Below are 15360 nucleotides of genomic sequence, written 5' to 3'. Positions count from 1 at the left end.
TGACAAAATTGCATTTGTCATACTTCAAAGTTTCACTATATTAAATTACTTTTCTTCTCTCTCTCTCTCCCCAACCTTCCTCTTTCCCTTCTTTTTCCTTAAAAAAACAAACCCCCCAAAATACCTCCCTGTTGCCACACAGGTGTTGTACAAAGAGGGGCTGGGAATTGGGACCCCAGTACCTGTAACTCCTGAGATGGAGAGGGTCAAACGCAATCAAGAAAACTTTAGCTCGGTACTTTTGTGCAATTTAAGAAAATGATCCCTATAACTTCATTTTAGAAGACTCTAACACTTGTAAACGTTCTGCTCTCAGTAATTAATTTGCAGAGACATTCCCTTTCCGCTATTAAATTTTTAATCATTGTTAGTTATATTTTACACAATCATTTTTAAAAGGTATCTTGGTAATCTTAACACATAATGCTTCATGGCCCTTAATTTTTAAAGCTTCTTCTTTTTTTTCTTTCTTTCTTTTTTTTTTTTTTAATGATTTTTGTGAAGCTTGAAGTGTTTTGCCTTTTTAAAAAAACGTTTTCTGAATTTGCCTAATTCCATTTTCCTAATGCTTTATGGTTGTGTTGAAGCATACCTCTGACCTAGGCTGCATTATTTCTAGGTCTCAGAACACTTCCTTGAATTGATCACAATCGTTAACTGGCTTAAACTTCCTCATTTTTCCTGCTTTCTAATGGATGTGGTGGTCATAAAAGATAACTGTGACACGTTCCCTCTATCAAATGCATTCTTCCTTTTGCTCTTAATTTTTTTACACTACTATTTTACCGTATAGGTGTTGTACAAAGAGGAGGTGGGGATGGGAACCCCAACACCTGTCACTCCTGAGATTGAAAGAGTCAAACGCAATCAAGAAATCTGTAGCTCGGTATTTTTCAGTTTGCAAAGCAGAACATTCCCTTTTGATCTATTTAAAAATAATTTTAATACCCCCAAAATACTCTTGGTCCCTTATAATCAACTTACACAAAGACCAATAGCCTCTTCCCCTTGTTTTGACCTTTTTTCCTCCATAATTGGTACTCACTCCATTTTTGTATTTCTCCTTTTCTTTCCTGTTTTGATTAGATCATTTTAACAATGGTACCTTTTGGGTTCTGTGTTCCAATCTTTTTTTTTTTTGACTCAACATTTTTTTTTCTTTAATATTTGCTTTTCCCTTTTGTTAATCACTTCAATCCCTGGTTGTGGGTTGTTGTTGTTTTTATCCTGGTTTTACTGCATATAAAAACTAAACCATTTGTGGTCTGATACAAACCTGTAGCAATGAGCTCAGCATAACAGTGTGCTAATACCTACTGGTGTAACTTGCTGTGATGTTTATGGGACAGGTAAATGAAATGACGTTTATTTCTTTGTTCCTTTCCTGTTGTACTTGATACCTTCGTCCTTTAGGAGGTCTTTAATTTTGCTGCAGAAAGCCAGTGGCCCGGATTTCCAGGTGGTGTAGGCTGTAGATATGCTGGCAGCCCAGCTTTGCAGGGTAACGAATTGGCAGTGTTAGCATGTTTTGTGGGGTGAGGAAAGTTTCCAGTAAGGTAGGAGAGTACCAGCAACTGATTTCTCCTCTCTCAAGTCCATACATACACCTGTATTGTGATCATGTCTCTTTGCACTTCTTGTAATAAGCAAACCAGATTCTGTGATGATAAATTCTGGATAATTGGTAGCATTTCTCCTAGGGAAAGGATTGACTCATCATTGTGGTGTGTGGCAAAGTTTTGGGATGGAGCATTAGGGCCTGGCCCTCCAGTGGCTTAAGTACAGCCAGGAACAACTTTACCTCACGACTAGTAAAAGACAAAAAATCAGTCCTTATAACTTATGAAAGACTTAATGTCCTAACTACCCAGCAGTCTTAAACGTGTACCTTGAGAAGCGGCCAGCCCAGCCAGGGAGGTATTCCAGCGTCCTGCTACAAGCCGTAGTGGTGTTTGGTGTTCAACTCATTCGTCCAAGTGCTGAGCTAGCTGTGGATTTGGGGGTTTTTAATCTGTGTGATTGTCCAGGGCAACTCAGAAAACATCTCTCTCGTGTTCCACTTGTTCTCTCAGCAAACAAAATGCTCCTCCTGTCTGCTTGTTCCTCTGCCTTCCTTTCACGTAGCCGTGTTATCCCACAGGTGTTGTACAAAGAGGAGGTGGGGATGGGAACCCCAACACCTGTCACTCCTGAGATTGAAAGAGTCAAACGCAATCAAGAAATCTGTAGCTCGGTATTTTTCAGTTTGCAAAGCAGAACATTCCCTTTTGATCTATTCAAAAATAATTCTACTACCCCAAAATACTCTTGGTCCCCTATAATCAACTTAAAAAGGAATATCCTCTTCCGTTTGAGATTTTTTTCCTCTGTAATCATTACTTACATCATTTTTGTTCCTCAGATTTGATTATGCAATGTTAATAATAACAGCTTTTAGCTTTCACCCTTCTTTTGATTCTGATTATCTTTTTTTTTTTTTTTTTCTTAAATAATATCCAGATTTTCCTTCTGTTAATCACTTCATCCTGTTTCCTTTCTTTTTTTTTTTTTTGATTTTTTTTTTTACTTTCCATATCAAAACTAAACTATTTGCACCTGACAAAGCCGTGGCAATGAGCTCAGTGTAACAGTGCTCTAATACATGCCAGCTTAACCTGCTGTGATGTTTATGGAATGGGTAAATGAAACAGTTTTTCCTTTGTTCTTTTTGTCTTTTATTTGATATACCGTCTTCCTTTAGGAAGTCTTTATCTACTGTTGCAGATGTGTTTTTTTTGTTGTTGTTGTTTTTTGTTTTTAATACATTCTGAGGAGAAAATAGCAAAGGTACTCTAGCTTTCTTCCAGGAGTCTCTGCAGAGTTTGTCTTAAGCTTTATCATTTTTAGGAAGGTTTTAAATTTTCTTTTCTATTCCAAGCTTTGGCTCAGAACGACTTTGAAAAACAGTCTTTTTTTCTTAGCAAGCTGCGTGTTACTGTTGTTTGCTTGTTTCTTCTTTTTAATCCAGCCCTATTGCCCACAGGTGTTGTACAAAGAGGATCTGGGGACAGGAACCCCAATACCTGTCACTCCCGAGGTTGAGAGGGTGAAACGCAATCAAGAACACATTAGCTCGGTATTTTGTGGAGGAAAAGATGTATTCCCTTTAACTCCACTTAAACTGAACTTTTTAACCCTTATTAAAAATGGAACAATTCCACTCCTTCCTTCCATATAATCAACATAATCAATTCCTAAAATATCCTTTTCCCTCACTGTACTGTATTTTCCAGTCTTACTTACATATTGTTTCTTCGTTTATGTAATTATTTACATAATCCTAAATATCTTTAACCATTTTTGCTCCCTGTTCCAATTTCCTTTTACTGTGTTTTATTGTTGTTGTTTTTTGGTTTGGTTTTTAAATCCTATCACTTCCCACTTTTAGTGCTCTTGCCATAGAGTAGGGAGGGTGTGTTTCTTCATTTCTGTAATTATTCACATACTCCTAAATACCTTTAACCATTTTTGCTCCCTGTTCCGATTTCCTTTTACTTCCTTTTACTATGTTTTATTGTTGTTGTTGTTTTGTTTTTTAAATCCTATCACTTTCCTGTTTTAGTGCTCTTCCATAGAGTAGGGAGGGTCTGATTTTCCAGCAGGTTTCAGTGGCAGTCTGAAAGCTTCCATCCACCATGACAATGTAGTTGTGCAGTGGTATTGATGTAAGAGGCTTCAGTGTTGGATCATTGCACCTTCTAAGATACGAGCAGGGACAGCTTTGCCTTCAGACCCTACCTGGTGCAATCCCAGTCTTCAATGCCTTCAGGGGTAGCTTTTAGAGCTCTGCATGAGAGCAGATTAAGATCCAGAAGACTCAAATATTTGGTTTCACATTGAATGTAATTATTACTGAGTTCTGATTTTGTTTGGATGCTTCTTGTTACCACACAGGTGTTGTACAAAGAGAGCGTGGGGACTGGGACCCCCACTCCCATCACTCCAGAGATGGAGAGGGTCAAACGCAATCAAGAAATCTGTAGCTCGGTACTTTGCCAAGAAAAACAGTCTCCTTTAACACTATTTAAACGAACACTTTAACAGTTTTGATAAATGGACTTTGTAACATTTGCTCGAAAATAATGCCGATCCTAGCTCTAAAGCAGCTTCAATACCTGCTTACCTCTTACCCACCCCTCACCGTGGTTTCCAGTGATAACGTTGACTTGTGACACTTTTTGTTGTGGTTAAGACTTATTTTGATGCCCTTTTCTAATCCTACAAACTTTTAACAAACTTTCTTCATCTTCTCTGCAATGCTGACGTTCTTTTTATTGTAATTTGAATACTCATAACATCCTCAGCCCCTCAGCACAGTAGTTTGTAGCCGCATTTGTATGGTACCTAGTTATGTATTGGGTCATCCTTGGTTAAAAACGCAGCGTGCCAAACCCTACCTCCCTACTGAAATGTTGCTAAGTACCTTCCTTAAATGTATATATGTAATGCCTAGGCCCTGTGACGTTAAATAACAGAAAAAGATGCCTTAGGCTTCACGGTTTTCTACAGCTGACTGTTTATTTATTGTTGCTTTCTTTGGCTCCTTTATGTCTCATAGGTATTGTATAAGGAAAACATAGGGAAAGCCACCCCAACACCTGTCACTCCTGAGATGGAAAGAGTCAAACGCAATCAAGAGATCATTAGCTCGGTATTTTTAACAGGAAACCAGTTCCTACAGATCTGAAGTGTTTAACACCCTGTAGCAGTTTTAATAATCTGTGCTTCCTAACTTTAAAAAATAAGCCTGTGTCGTAGAAAAAATTACAGAGACGTTGTAATAGCTTCCATTTAACACTGACTGAAGCAGGATTTTACTAGGAATGTTTGACTTTTTTCTTTTTCTTCTGATGGACATTGTTTCTTTGCATTTTTTTTTAACTATTTTTTATTGCTCTTTGCTTTCATGCCCAATTGATATCGTACGGGTCCATTGCTGCATCTTATAGATTAATGGCCAAACTCCTACTGCTTCCCACAGGACCAGCAGTGGTGCCAAGCCTAACCCCTCCTAGGTGTAATAACCCCAAAGCTTTATTGTTTGTGGTTGTTGGTGTTGTGTTGTTACCTTTATAATGATCTCTGGATACTCCCTTGTATCCTATAGGTTTTGTACAAAGAAAATGTGGGGAAAGTGACCCCAACACCAATCACTCCAGAGATGGAGAGAGTCAAGCGCAATCAAGAAATCATTAGCTCGGTACCTTAAAAAATTGATTATTTTTCCCTTTGCGCCTATATTTTAAAAAAGTAACCTTCTAACTTCCAACTGAAAACTGGTTTTAGTTTTAAAAAATAGATATAGCTGTTTCTGCAAATTAATCTCTCTTCTTCTGAAATAACTTGGCTTTGGTGTTAACACGCTGATCCAAAAACTGACGAGTTTTCTGCAGCTCAGGTCTGTTACCGGGGGCTCCATCCAGACATCAGCAGCCTCGTGTCCTGCTGGCCCTGTGCCTGGTGGGCCAGCTCTCAGTTGCTTTTCGGTGGTGTTTGACTTCAGTGGGGGAGGAAATAAACAAAAACCCAGCACCCTGCCCTGAAAACCCCACCTCCCTGCCCCACGGGTGACCGTAGTGCCGTGAAGGTGGAAACCTCACCACCTGCTTCCAGCCAGGGTCTGCTCTCAGGGGGCTGATTCTCTGCGCCTCCTGGATCATAACCAGCTCCAGTGGTTCAGATTCACACATTTAGCTCCTCATCCCATTTGTTCCCTTTTTTGCTTTGTAACTGCAACTAGAGAGCAGGCAGAGCTGCTTTCTCAGGGGGGTAGATGAAACATTTCTTAGGGAGACAGGCAGCTTCCCCAAGACCTGTAGAGCCACGGTCATAGTTGCAGCTGGATAGAGCCCTTCTTTTTTTAACCCTCCCTCCCCCCCAGATATAACAAGCTCTTCTTTTACAGTTTTTCTTACCCCTCCCGATAACTTTAGATGTTTGGCTTTTGTGCAGTGCTACGCATCATAACCCATCACGACTTTTTTCGAAGTTTTATAACTAAGTAATAGCTTGTGTTCAAAGCCTATTGACTTTTTGTTGTTTTTTAAGATACCGGATACATGTTCTGTATCCCACAGGTGTTATACAAAGAAAACTTGGGGCGCGCAACCCCCACACCTATCACTCCAGAGATGGAGAGAGTGAAACGCAATCAAGAACAAATTAGCTCGGTATTGTCTGGAAGAAGTAAAGGGGCTAAAACAGAACTTAAAAAAAAATAATAACTTAAGTTTGCCTGGTTTTTATTTAACCCTCTAATTTTTCCCCTCAAATGTAAAAAGTCATAGTTTAAAATTACAGTACATGAAGGATTTTTTTATCAATTAACTTTTTAATACCATTTTTCCTCTTTTTTTTTTTTTTTCCTTTTCATAATGGATGGCGTTTATTCTAAAACCAGTAACATCACATTTTTCAATCTGTGCCTTTGTGACTTTGGGTTACTTTGTGGTCTGTAGGTTGTATACAAAGAAGGCTTAGGGAAGGCAACCCCCACACCGGTCACTCCAGAGATGGAGAGAGTCAAACGCAATCAAGAACAGATTAGCTCGGTACTGAAAGAAGACAGACAACTGCCTTGTACTAAGAATAACCATTTTGAAAAAAAATCCACTTCTAATATGTCCTTCTTCACTCAATTTTCCTTATTTTCGCCTATTTTTCCCTTTGGTTTTTACCTTCTGCTCTAGCAAATAACTTTTTAGATGCTTTACTTCCCCAGATCTTTTCTACCCCTGCAGTGATGAGTATGCTTAAACAATAACCCCACTTACAGACCAAGCCGTGAGTTCTGCCAGGCTGACTTGTTTGTACACCACAGGTTTTGTACAAAGAACACCTAGCAAAAGGAACTCCAACACCAATGACTCCAGAGATGGAGAGAGCTAAACGCAATCAAGAAAACATCAGCTCGGTACGTCCTAAAGACACTTTAAAAACTAACATTTAAACTTCTGGAATCCACACTCAAAGCAAATTAACAGTGCAGATGTTAATAGTACTACCTGGCTACCCAGTTTTGAAGAATGAAGTAACAATGCTAAAATCAAATCCTTTCATGCTTTTGTTTCACTTTATGCCACAACTATTTCAGTGTGATTAAATGCTTTAGTTTATTGTTTTTTTTTTTCCAATAACTCAATTTCAAAAATCTACATTGCCTTCAGATCTCTTGCAAATATCTTGTGTTTACTGTCTTATACTGTATGAAATATAAAATATTCTTCAGTAGCAATATTTTTTGTATTGATACTATATTTTGTATTTCTCTCATGCTGCAGAATTAGTTTTGTGCCCTGTGCTCACTTCCTTTTTCCCACCTGGCAGGTTCTTTATTCAGATAGCTTCCGAAAACAAGTACAAGGCAAAGCTGCTTATGTACTGGATACACCTGAAATGCGGCGTGTACGAGAGACCCAGAAACACATTTCCACGGTAAGAGCATTTATGGGAGCATTTATGGGTGTATTAAATTGGCAGTGATTTAACTAACAACAAGACCTTGTTCTCAAGACATGCCAGGGTTGCCATTACCAGGGACAATGTACGTTTGAGAACTGGTCACCCACATCACTAAATGCAAAAAGCAAGAGTGACTCCACAGGAAAGGCAGGGTTGGGATTAGGCTCTCCCTCATTGTTCTTTGGGGGGGAGAAAGCAAAAATTCAGAACTGCAGCACGCCTCTCTACTAGGCATTTTACTTAAGAAAGCAGGAATAAAACCAATCTTTTGTCTGATCGACAGAGGGACAAACATTTCATCATTTCATTGTACTTTGCAGGTGAAATACCATGAAGATTTTGAGAAAAACAAAGGTACTTTCACACCTGTAGTTACTGACCCCATTACAGAACGTGTGAAAAAGAACATGCAGGACTTCAGTGACATCAGCTACAGAGGCATTCAAAGGCGAGTAGTAGAAATGGAGAGAAAGCGTGTGGACCAGGACCAAGAGAATCTCACAGGTAAGCAGAAGCATTTTTTTTTTCAAGACCAGAATACATCACTTACACAAAATGTAAGCTGACCTTAAGAAATTGTTTTATTTAAGCTCAGCCCTATCAATTTAAATTTTTCATTACTTGGAGATGATGTTTTGTATCAGTGTGCAATATATTCTCTGATAGCAGCTGTAAACCATAGAATCAATGATGGTTTGGGCTGAAAGGGACTTAAAGGTTGTGTGCCATCCTTGGGCACTGCCAGGGATGGGGCAGCCACTGCTGCTCTGGGCAGCCTGTGCCAGCGCCTCACAGTGAAGAACTTCTTCCTACTATCTAATCAACCTGTCTCGGTAAGAGAGGGGCTCCAGCCCCTTGATCATCTTTATGGCCTCCTCTGCCTCTCCCATCCTGCCCACGGGTATAACGTGATGCTAGGTGACAGATGCTAATTTCTTGTATTAAGTTCACCTCCACATTTGTTGCAGGAATGCTAAAGCTCATGAGGTAGAATAAATGAAAACAATAAGAAGTCTGTGCTATAGATTTGAGAAACACGAATTATGAAGTCCTGCTTCCCTTTTACTGATACAGTTTTACTCTCATTCAGGACAGATGGTTGCTGCTTAAGCTCTCTAGAAAATGTTTGAGCTCCAGCTTCTCCTCAGAAAAGCTGTTTCTCTTACAGGTCTTCGTGTGTGGCGCACCAATCCTGGCTCAGTCTTTGACTACGACCCAGCAGAAGACAACATTCAGTCCAGAAGCTTACACATGATCTCAGGTTTGTTCCAGTCTGTGCTATTTATGCAAAACAGGCTTTATGCTTACACACATGTGAACAGTAAAACTGTAAGAGCTTGGGTGATGAAGGGACAGTTCAGTCACTCTGCCCGTGCAGGAATGCAAATGTACTTCAAAATGTTACACATGGGCACAGGTCGTTTATGAATTAACGGTGGCTACAGATTAGCTATAGCTCTTTTTCATAAGGATAACTGTATTTATGTATTTACACACACACAAGGCACCTGTATACATGTGCACTTTTTGTTTTTAAATGCCTCTCCTTACAAAGCAAGGAGGTAACTCAGCTCCCACTGTTTGTTTTCTCCTTGCAGTCCAAGCCCAGCGCCGCAGCCGGGAGCACTCCCGCTCTGCCAGTGCCTTGAGCATCAGCGGTGGGGATGAAAAATCTGAGCCCTCAGAAGGGGTGGATCAACATTTGTCCTACTACAGCAACGGGGGCTTCTTTACCTCAACTACCACAGGTAGGAGAACAAAACTGCGCTTTATCCAAGGACAGACAGTACCCAGACCATCCAGCAGGACAGTGCTCGTCACTGCCTCCAACTCCTTTGGCCAGGGAAAAGCATACCTGGCACAGCCATAACTGATTGATGTCAAGTGGTGTTTCAGTGGGTAAAAGGCAGATTTGAGCCACCTCCTGACCTACCGCAGTACCTTTATTGGGAGTGAGCCTAATCCCATTGCTAATACCATAATAAATAAAAGCATTAAGTGGAGAAGAACTAACACAAAACATTTTTTCTCCTTTCGCAGTGGGCTACAAGCATGCTAAAACCATAGAGTTGCCACAACAAAGGTCATCCTCAGTTGCCACCCAGCAAACAACGGTATCGTCGGTTCCTTCCCATCCATCGACTGCTGGCGTAAGTAACACGGAGCAGCTGCACTGACAGCCAGGCCTGAGCAAGTATTCTTGCTCAAATGGACTCTGGAAGTGTTTGGTTATCTTCAGAATCACAAAACCATGGAATCACTACGGCAGGGTGCTGGCTATCTCTCAGAAACAAGGCTTTATCTATGGGAGAATTAATTGAACAGAAAAAAAAAAGAAAAAAAAGGATGTTGAAGCTGAATTTTGAAGCTGAATTTCAGTGTCCTTATTGAAAAGGGCATTCTGTGATCTGAAACCAGCCTATTTAAAAGACCAGTAATGCTCCTGCCATCAGGGGTACCTTTAAGTACTGAAATGTGTTGGAATGTAGGTGTTGATTCTGACCAGGAACTAACAGCAGTGGTATAAGTGTGCCTTTCTTTTTCTCCTTTCTCAACCTTGCAGAAGACGTATCGGGCCATGTATGACTACATGGCAGCTGACGCTGATGAAGTTTCCTTCAAAGACGGTGACACAATCGTAAACGTGCAGGCCATCGATGAAGGCTGGATGTACGGGACTGTCCAGAGGACTGGCAAGACGGGCATGCTGCCAGCCAACTACGTAGAAGCCGTCTAAGTCAAAACCCCTTTCCCTAAGGCACATCTGCATGGCCCAGACATGCCAGCAGCATCTCACAGCTTAGAAGAGTTTCTAACACTTTTCTGAAGTGCTGTATTGTCTTCCATGCTGATGGTGCCTTATAAACCACCAGAGAAAAAAAAAAAACCTGCAGAACAAAATACTTCCAAAACAGCTCTCCAAACTGTGACAACTACCCGTAAGCACACTACTAGACAGCACTCATGGGAGCTGTCTTGCTTCTAGTGTCCAAAATCTTTTCTTCCAAATAACCTAGACTTTCATTTAAAACATTTATATACAGATTACCATCAGAATGTTCTAATACTAGAATTTTAATCCAGTTCAGTATCACTGAACATCTACACATGAAATTAAGGCCAAGACTACCGAGCGTTACTCTATTCATTCTTCCATATAGACATTTTTCTGGACTGTTCTAAAAATGTTTGAATATATTTGTTTTCCATGTAAGCTTAGTATCTCAAACCAAAGTTTATCTGTCAGGGAAGAAGGGGAAACATCACAAAGTAAAAGCCTCTTCCCTCTGCTTGCTGAGCTCTTATGCATGTGTTTTTCATGCAGTTGTTCTGGGGTCAGAAGTTGTTACTTGTAAATTAGCGACTAAATAAAGCTGATGTTTCTGCAGTATCTCTGATGTATTAACTCATGCTGAAGAGCAGGAATCACTTAAAATAACTTGGCTTTCTTCAGAAAACTGAAAAAAAACAGCCACAACAATGTTAAGTCAAACTCTGAGGGGCTGTGAATGAGCTGGGCAGGTTATTTCATACCTGAACACTGGTTATCTGCTTCTCCTGAAGCATCTGCTCCTATCTCTGGAGACTGGCTGGTGAAATGGTAGAAAACACTTCAGTTTATCTTGAACAAAAGTACACACAGTAAGTTCACAGTAGGAGGAGATGCAGCTGTTAGCTCTGAAGGTCTGTGTTCAGAAGGAATCTAAAGCAATCCATGGTGTATGCAGCCAGCTTGAAAGGACACTCATTTCTTTCCATTTCAACTTAAAGACTGACATTAACACCTTTAGGAACTAATTGCTGTTTTATTTGCACATATGTAAGTTCTAAAAACACCTGCAGCAATTCCTCTCCATAAGTGTCCAATATATACAAATTAGATTTCAGGAGTAAAACCCAAGAACTCTGAAGGTCTCTGAGAAGCAGCAATGCATTCCATGCAATTAAAACTCCATCATAAATTATTAACCAACATTTGCAGTTATAAGTCTGTACATAATATACAAAGAACCCAAGTCAAATCCACTCACTTCCACCAGAGAAAAAAAGGTCTTCTCCACCAGAGAACTGCTGCAAACAAAGCTGTTAGAGCACAGGAAAAAGCCTGAGAAGTTTTGCAAAGTCTCGCACTTGCCAGGGTGCATTTTATGGTCAGTTTTTAGTGGGATTCCGGTAACAAGGCATGCACAAAGGGATGCCGTCCAGTTCTAGGACACCAGGGTTTTGGACCACTGCCACTGCAAGGAACCAAGCACAGCTTAACCCGATATCCAACAGCGCTGAAGAGTTTCAGCGACTCCCAAGGAAACAGACCCGGGAAGCACACGAGCAGAGCTGTAAGATCCAGCTCCTACCACAGAATTTGCAGTCATAAGAACACTTTGGATGTGAAAAAATAATTTAACTACTCTGTTAGTTTGGTTTCACAGTCTTTGCTATTGCACACCTTCATCAAGTTTTCTTTCGCCACCTGAAAGAAATATGCATAGCAATATAATACAAATACCTCCAACGAGGAACAGGCAGTCCCATGAGTTAAAAGCACAACAGAAAAAAGAAAAATCATGATATATTTTGTTCATAGAGTGTTTTTTTTTTTTTTTTTAAAAAATCTTCTATAGTACAAACCATACACTTTAAGGATTAATTCACCAGTAAGAAAGCTAAATTTTGGGGAAAAATTGTTGTAACAAAATCCTCCTTAATTAGGAATGACAAGCAACTAATCGGAACTGTCGTGGGGAGGTGATTTCCAGCGGGACTGCAGGTTTTTCATGATACACTTTGTCATGCCCGCGAGTTTTTCTTGCATCTCAAAGAGCTGGCTTCCTGAATAGCCATAGAGAACTTCAGAGGTCAGCTGAGCAGCAAGGGCATCGATCTGGCTCAGAAGATCTGCCGGGGGTTGGCCATCTGCATTCATGACAACCGGTTCAATCAAATCTGAAAAGAAGGAAGGGGGGGGTAGGCAGGGCAGCACAGGCAGTGGTCAGGTGTAAATCCCAGCAGAACTATGTTGTAGTGCAATGTTGCAGCTTTTGTACAAAAAAAATGTATTCACAAAGTATTTGTGGAGTGAGCTTCTGACAAAGGCACCCCTCAGAACTTTATAGTTGATCTTTCTTTATATTTGATCATGGTTATACAATAAAATTAAGGACTGAAACCAAAATATTCGATCCTATTAAGATACTGACAGTTTCCTTCAAGACACATTACCCCAAGAACATCCAACTTTAAATCGGACAGATGAGAAGCTACTCCTGGGTTTTGTTCTCTGGTTAACCAAATGCTTCAGAGTCTCTTGCAGGAAGAACAATTAGGGATGCCTCTCCATAAACTAATGGCAAACTCCAAAAATGCACAGGAACATTCAGATAAAAATCTAGTCCCCTAAATCCCAAGTGAGTATCCTGAGAAACACCTGAACTGCCTCCCCTGCCACCAGGCACCTTTTCAGCTCTGCAGTTTCAATTTGCTTTGGTTCTGGGCATGCCCAGAACCAAGTTACTGCAGTACTAAACAGCTCAGGAGAGACCCTGGTTGAGATTTGGAAAGAGAATGATGCAGAGCCCTGCCTGACATGCTGTTTATGCAAGCTTGTTTAGGGAAAAACACAGCTATCGTGCTCACAAATACAGAACAAGTTTCAAAAAGCCATTACTACAGGGCTTCATGAAGTGGCTAACTCAATCACCCATCTAATATGATAATATCAGCTATTAATGCAGCTCCAAAAACAAACATCGGTGTTCCCATTAGAAGAGAAGCAGCAACAGCAGAAACACTCAAATCCTATGCAACAAGTGGGCAAGAGTTACCTGTTGCAAGTTTCTCTTCATCAGCAGATTTATCCTCTACGTTGTTTACTGTTTTCTCTTCATCTTCGAGCGCTACCAATTCCTCACACCCTCGAGATTTTACCTGGGCATTTGAGAGAACAAAGGACACGTTCAGAGAGAAAGTTATGAGGTGGGATGTGCTTTACTCCATACCAGATGTAATCCTCATTCCCAGTAACTATGTTGTAACCAAGTCCTGTACCATGAAAGACCACCTTTGACAGATCACAGTTTAAAGAAAATTTGTCTTGTACAAAAAAAATACATTATTCTTCATGAGGAATGTTAGCAGTTCATTAGGTTAACATTACCTTTCTGGGCACTAGGATTAAACCTTACCTGCTGCTCGTGATATCCTTTCAGAGCTTTCTTAACATTGGAAACTTTAGGAGAACGGATGGGAAGAGTTTTGATTTCTGATGCTGTCAGAGTACTCAGATCACCCACTGTCTTAATGTTCCTTGCTCGAATGAGCTGCCCCAAACCTCTTGCGCTGCAGCAGGAAAGAAAAAAAGAGTTCATTATACTAAAATCCATGTGTCCCTTCTCCTTAACACTGTAGTGCGTTAAATAAATCTTACACGAATGCCAATTCACATGCACTTAAAGGAAAAAAACATGCCAGAGACATTTCTTCTCTCTGCAGCAGCACACTTTCTTGCAGCTTATCAATATCCAATCAGGAAATGGGATTCAAAAGCCCACTTACACATAAGAGGAAGGAAAAGAAGCTGAGTATGCTAGAAAACAACATTCAGAGCAGTTCCTGCTACAGTGTATAGTTTGTTCCTGACATATCAAAGTCTCATTAGCTGAGCACCTGGTGTTTGTGTTTGAAACGTAGATCTTTTCCCCCAAAATCCCACTTGGTCTGTGGTACTCCCAAACAGCAGCAGGATGGTGGCATCTTCAACGTACTGCAAGCTCCAGTTGCTTTGTCACAGATCGTTAAGATCAGTCTGCTCTATCTCACAAACTAGGGAAAGTTCCCTGTGTTTGACTGCAAGCTCTTCACAGGAAAGACAACTGGTCTGGAATTGAGTGAAGTCTCCCTCACACATCCAACCTCTCCCCTTTTAAAAAATGCTTCGTTTTTTCCCCGCAAAAGGTCTCTCTAATTTATCACTTTGCATCACAAATATTGCTTTTGCCTTTTTTTTTTTTGTTGAAGATCCAGTAAGAATTTTCTACTGAAATGTGATCTTCCAGAGCAACAATGTACTTACCATATATTTGATGTAATCTGAGGTAAAATTACATCAACTGGTGCCTTACAGCTAGCTAAGGCAGGATACATGCATTCTGTAGGAGAAGGCAGTGATTCCTTAGCCATTTCTGTAATCTTTGAATAACAGAGAGAAGTTATTAATTTAACTATCACACAACCAAATACAAGAAAAAATAAAGAATACAAGAAAAGTAAGAGAAACATGAACCAAAGCACTTCTTACTAAACACTTCTTTGAGCTCTTAAATTTAGGGTTACGAGATCCTGGGGACAGAAATCCTTTGGTTGGAGTGGTAATATGCTGGATAGAAAAAGAGGAAAAAATCTCTCAGGATTGTACGAATTCGGTTAGCTAACTTCCTAGCTATCTAGATATCAGACTGTATCTGTCTTTAGAGAGCAACAGACTGAACAAGACTAAAACAGTTACAGCTATTTCTTAAACTTACTGATTCTCTAACTCTTCACCCTTTTAACTATTTGTTAACTGTTTGCAAGTGACCATGAACATACACTACAGCTACATTAATATGAGAAACATGAGAAACAGAAGACTTACAACATACAGAACACATGTAAGAACTTACCTTAGCCTGAACGCTAGATAAGATTTTAAGACTTCGTGAAGATGGTGAAGAATGGGCTCTAATGACAGGGCTCCTCCTGTCTATGTCATCTGCCAATCCTTCTTGATAAATGGGATTTGCAAAAGAGACACGACGAATCTGTTTTTAGAAAAAGTAGTTTTTAATCAGATGCACTCAAACCACCCTGCTCTGATGAAAGAAG

General features: G+C 40.1%; 2 protein-coding genes across 3 annotated transcripts in view; one reads left to right on the top strand and one right to left on the bottom strand.

Annotated features, from left to right (window-relative positions):
* NEB (nebulin) overlaps window positions 1-10891 on the top strand; it is a 119033-nt gene extending 108142 nt beyond the window's left edge. The window contains exons 144-159 of the mRNA XM_082762888.1: window positions 143-235; window positions 794-886; window positions 2141-2233; window positions 3023-3115; window positions 3934-4026; window positions 4598-4690; window positions 5147-5239; window positions 6117-6209; window positions 6498-6590; window positions 6860-6952; window positions 7366-7473; window positions 7821-8004; window positions 8669-8761; window positions 9099-9248; window positions 9541-9650; window positions 10064-10891. Coding sequence (XP_082619014.1) covers window positions 143-235; window positions 794-886; window positions 2141-2233; window positions 3023-3115; window positions 3934-4026; window positions 4598-4690; window positions 5147-5239; window positions 6117-6209; window positions 6498-6590; window positions 6860-6952; window positions 7366-7473; window positions 7821-8004; window positions 8669-8761; window positions 9099-9248; window positions 9541-9650; window positions 10064-10237 — 1749 coding nt within the window. The 3' untranslated portion in view covers window positions 10238-10891. The remainder of the gene's footprint in view (window positions 1-142; window positions 236-793; window positions 887-2140; window positions 2234-3022; window positions 3116-3933; window positions 4027-4597; window positions 4691-5146; window positions 5240-6116; window positions 6210-6497; window positions 6591-6859; window positions 6953-7365; window positions 7474-7820; window positions 8005-8668; window positions 8762-9098; window positions 9249-9540; window positions 9651-10063) is intronic.
* A 164-nt stretch (window positions 10892-11055) lies between these two features.
* RIF1 (replication timing regulatory factor 1) overlaps window positions 11056-15360 on the bottom strand; it is a 29500-nt gene continuing 25195 nt past the window's right edge. Inside the window, exons 30-35 of one of the 2 annotated variants that reach the window (XM_082762931.1) lie at window positions 15159-15296; window positions 14795-14872; window positions 14570-14685; window positions 13683-13836; window positions 13323-13425; window positions 11056-12444 (exon numbers count right to left, since the gene is read on the bottom strand). In XM_082762931.1, the coding sequence (XP_082619057.1) occupies window positions 12224-12444; window positions 13323-13425; window positions 13683-13836; window positions 14570-14685; window positions 14795-14872; window positions 15159-15296 (810 nt within the window). In that variant the 3' untranslated portion in view covers window positions 11056-12223. The remainder of the gene's footprint in view (window positions 12445-13322; window positions 13426-13682; window positions 13837-14569; window positions 14686-14794; window positions 14873-15158; window positions 15297-15360) is intronic. The other variant, XM_082762930.1, reaches the window with a different exon arrangement.

Source organism: Aythya marila (assembly GCF_965140915.1).
Source record: "Aythya marila genome assembly, chromosome: 6".
NCBI classification, from domain to species: Eukaryota; Metazoa; Chordata; class Aves; order Anseriformes; family Anatidae; genus Aythya; species Aythya marila.
This window is presented reverse-complemented; position numbering and strand designations above follow the sequence as displayed.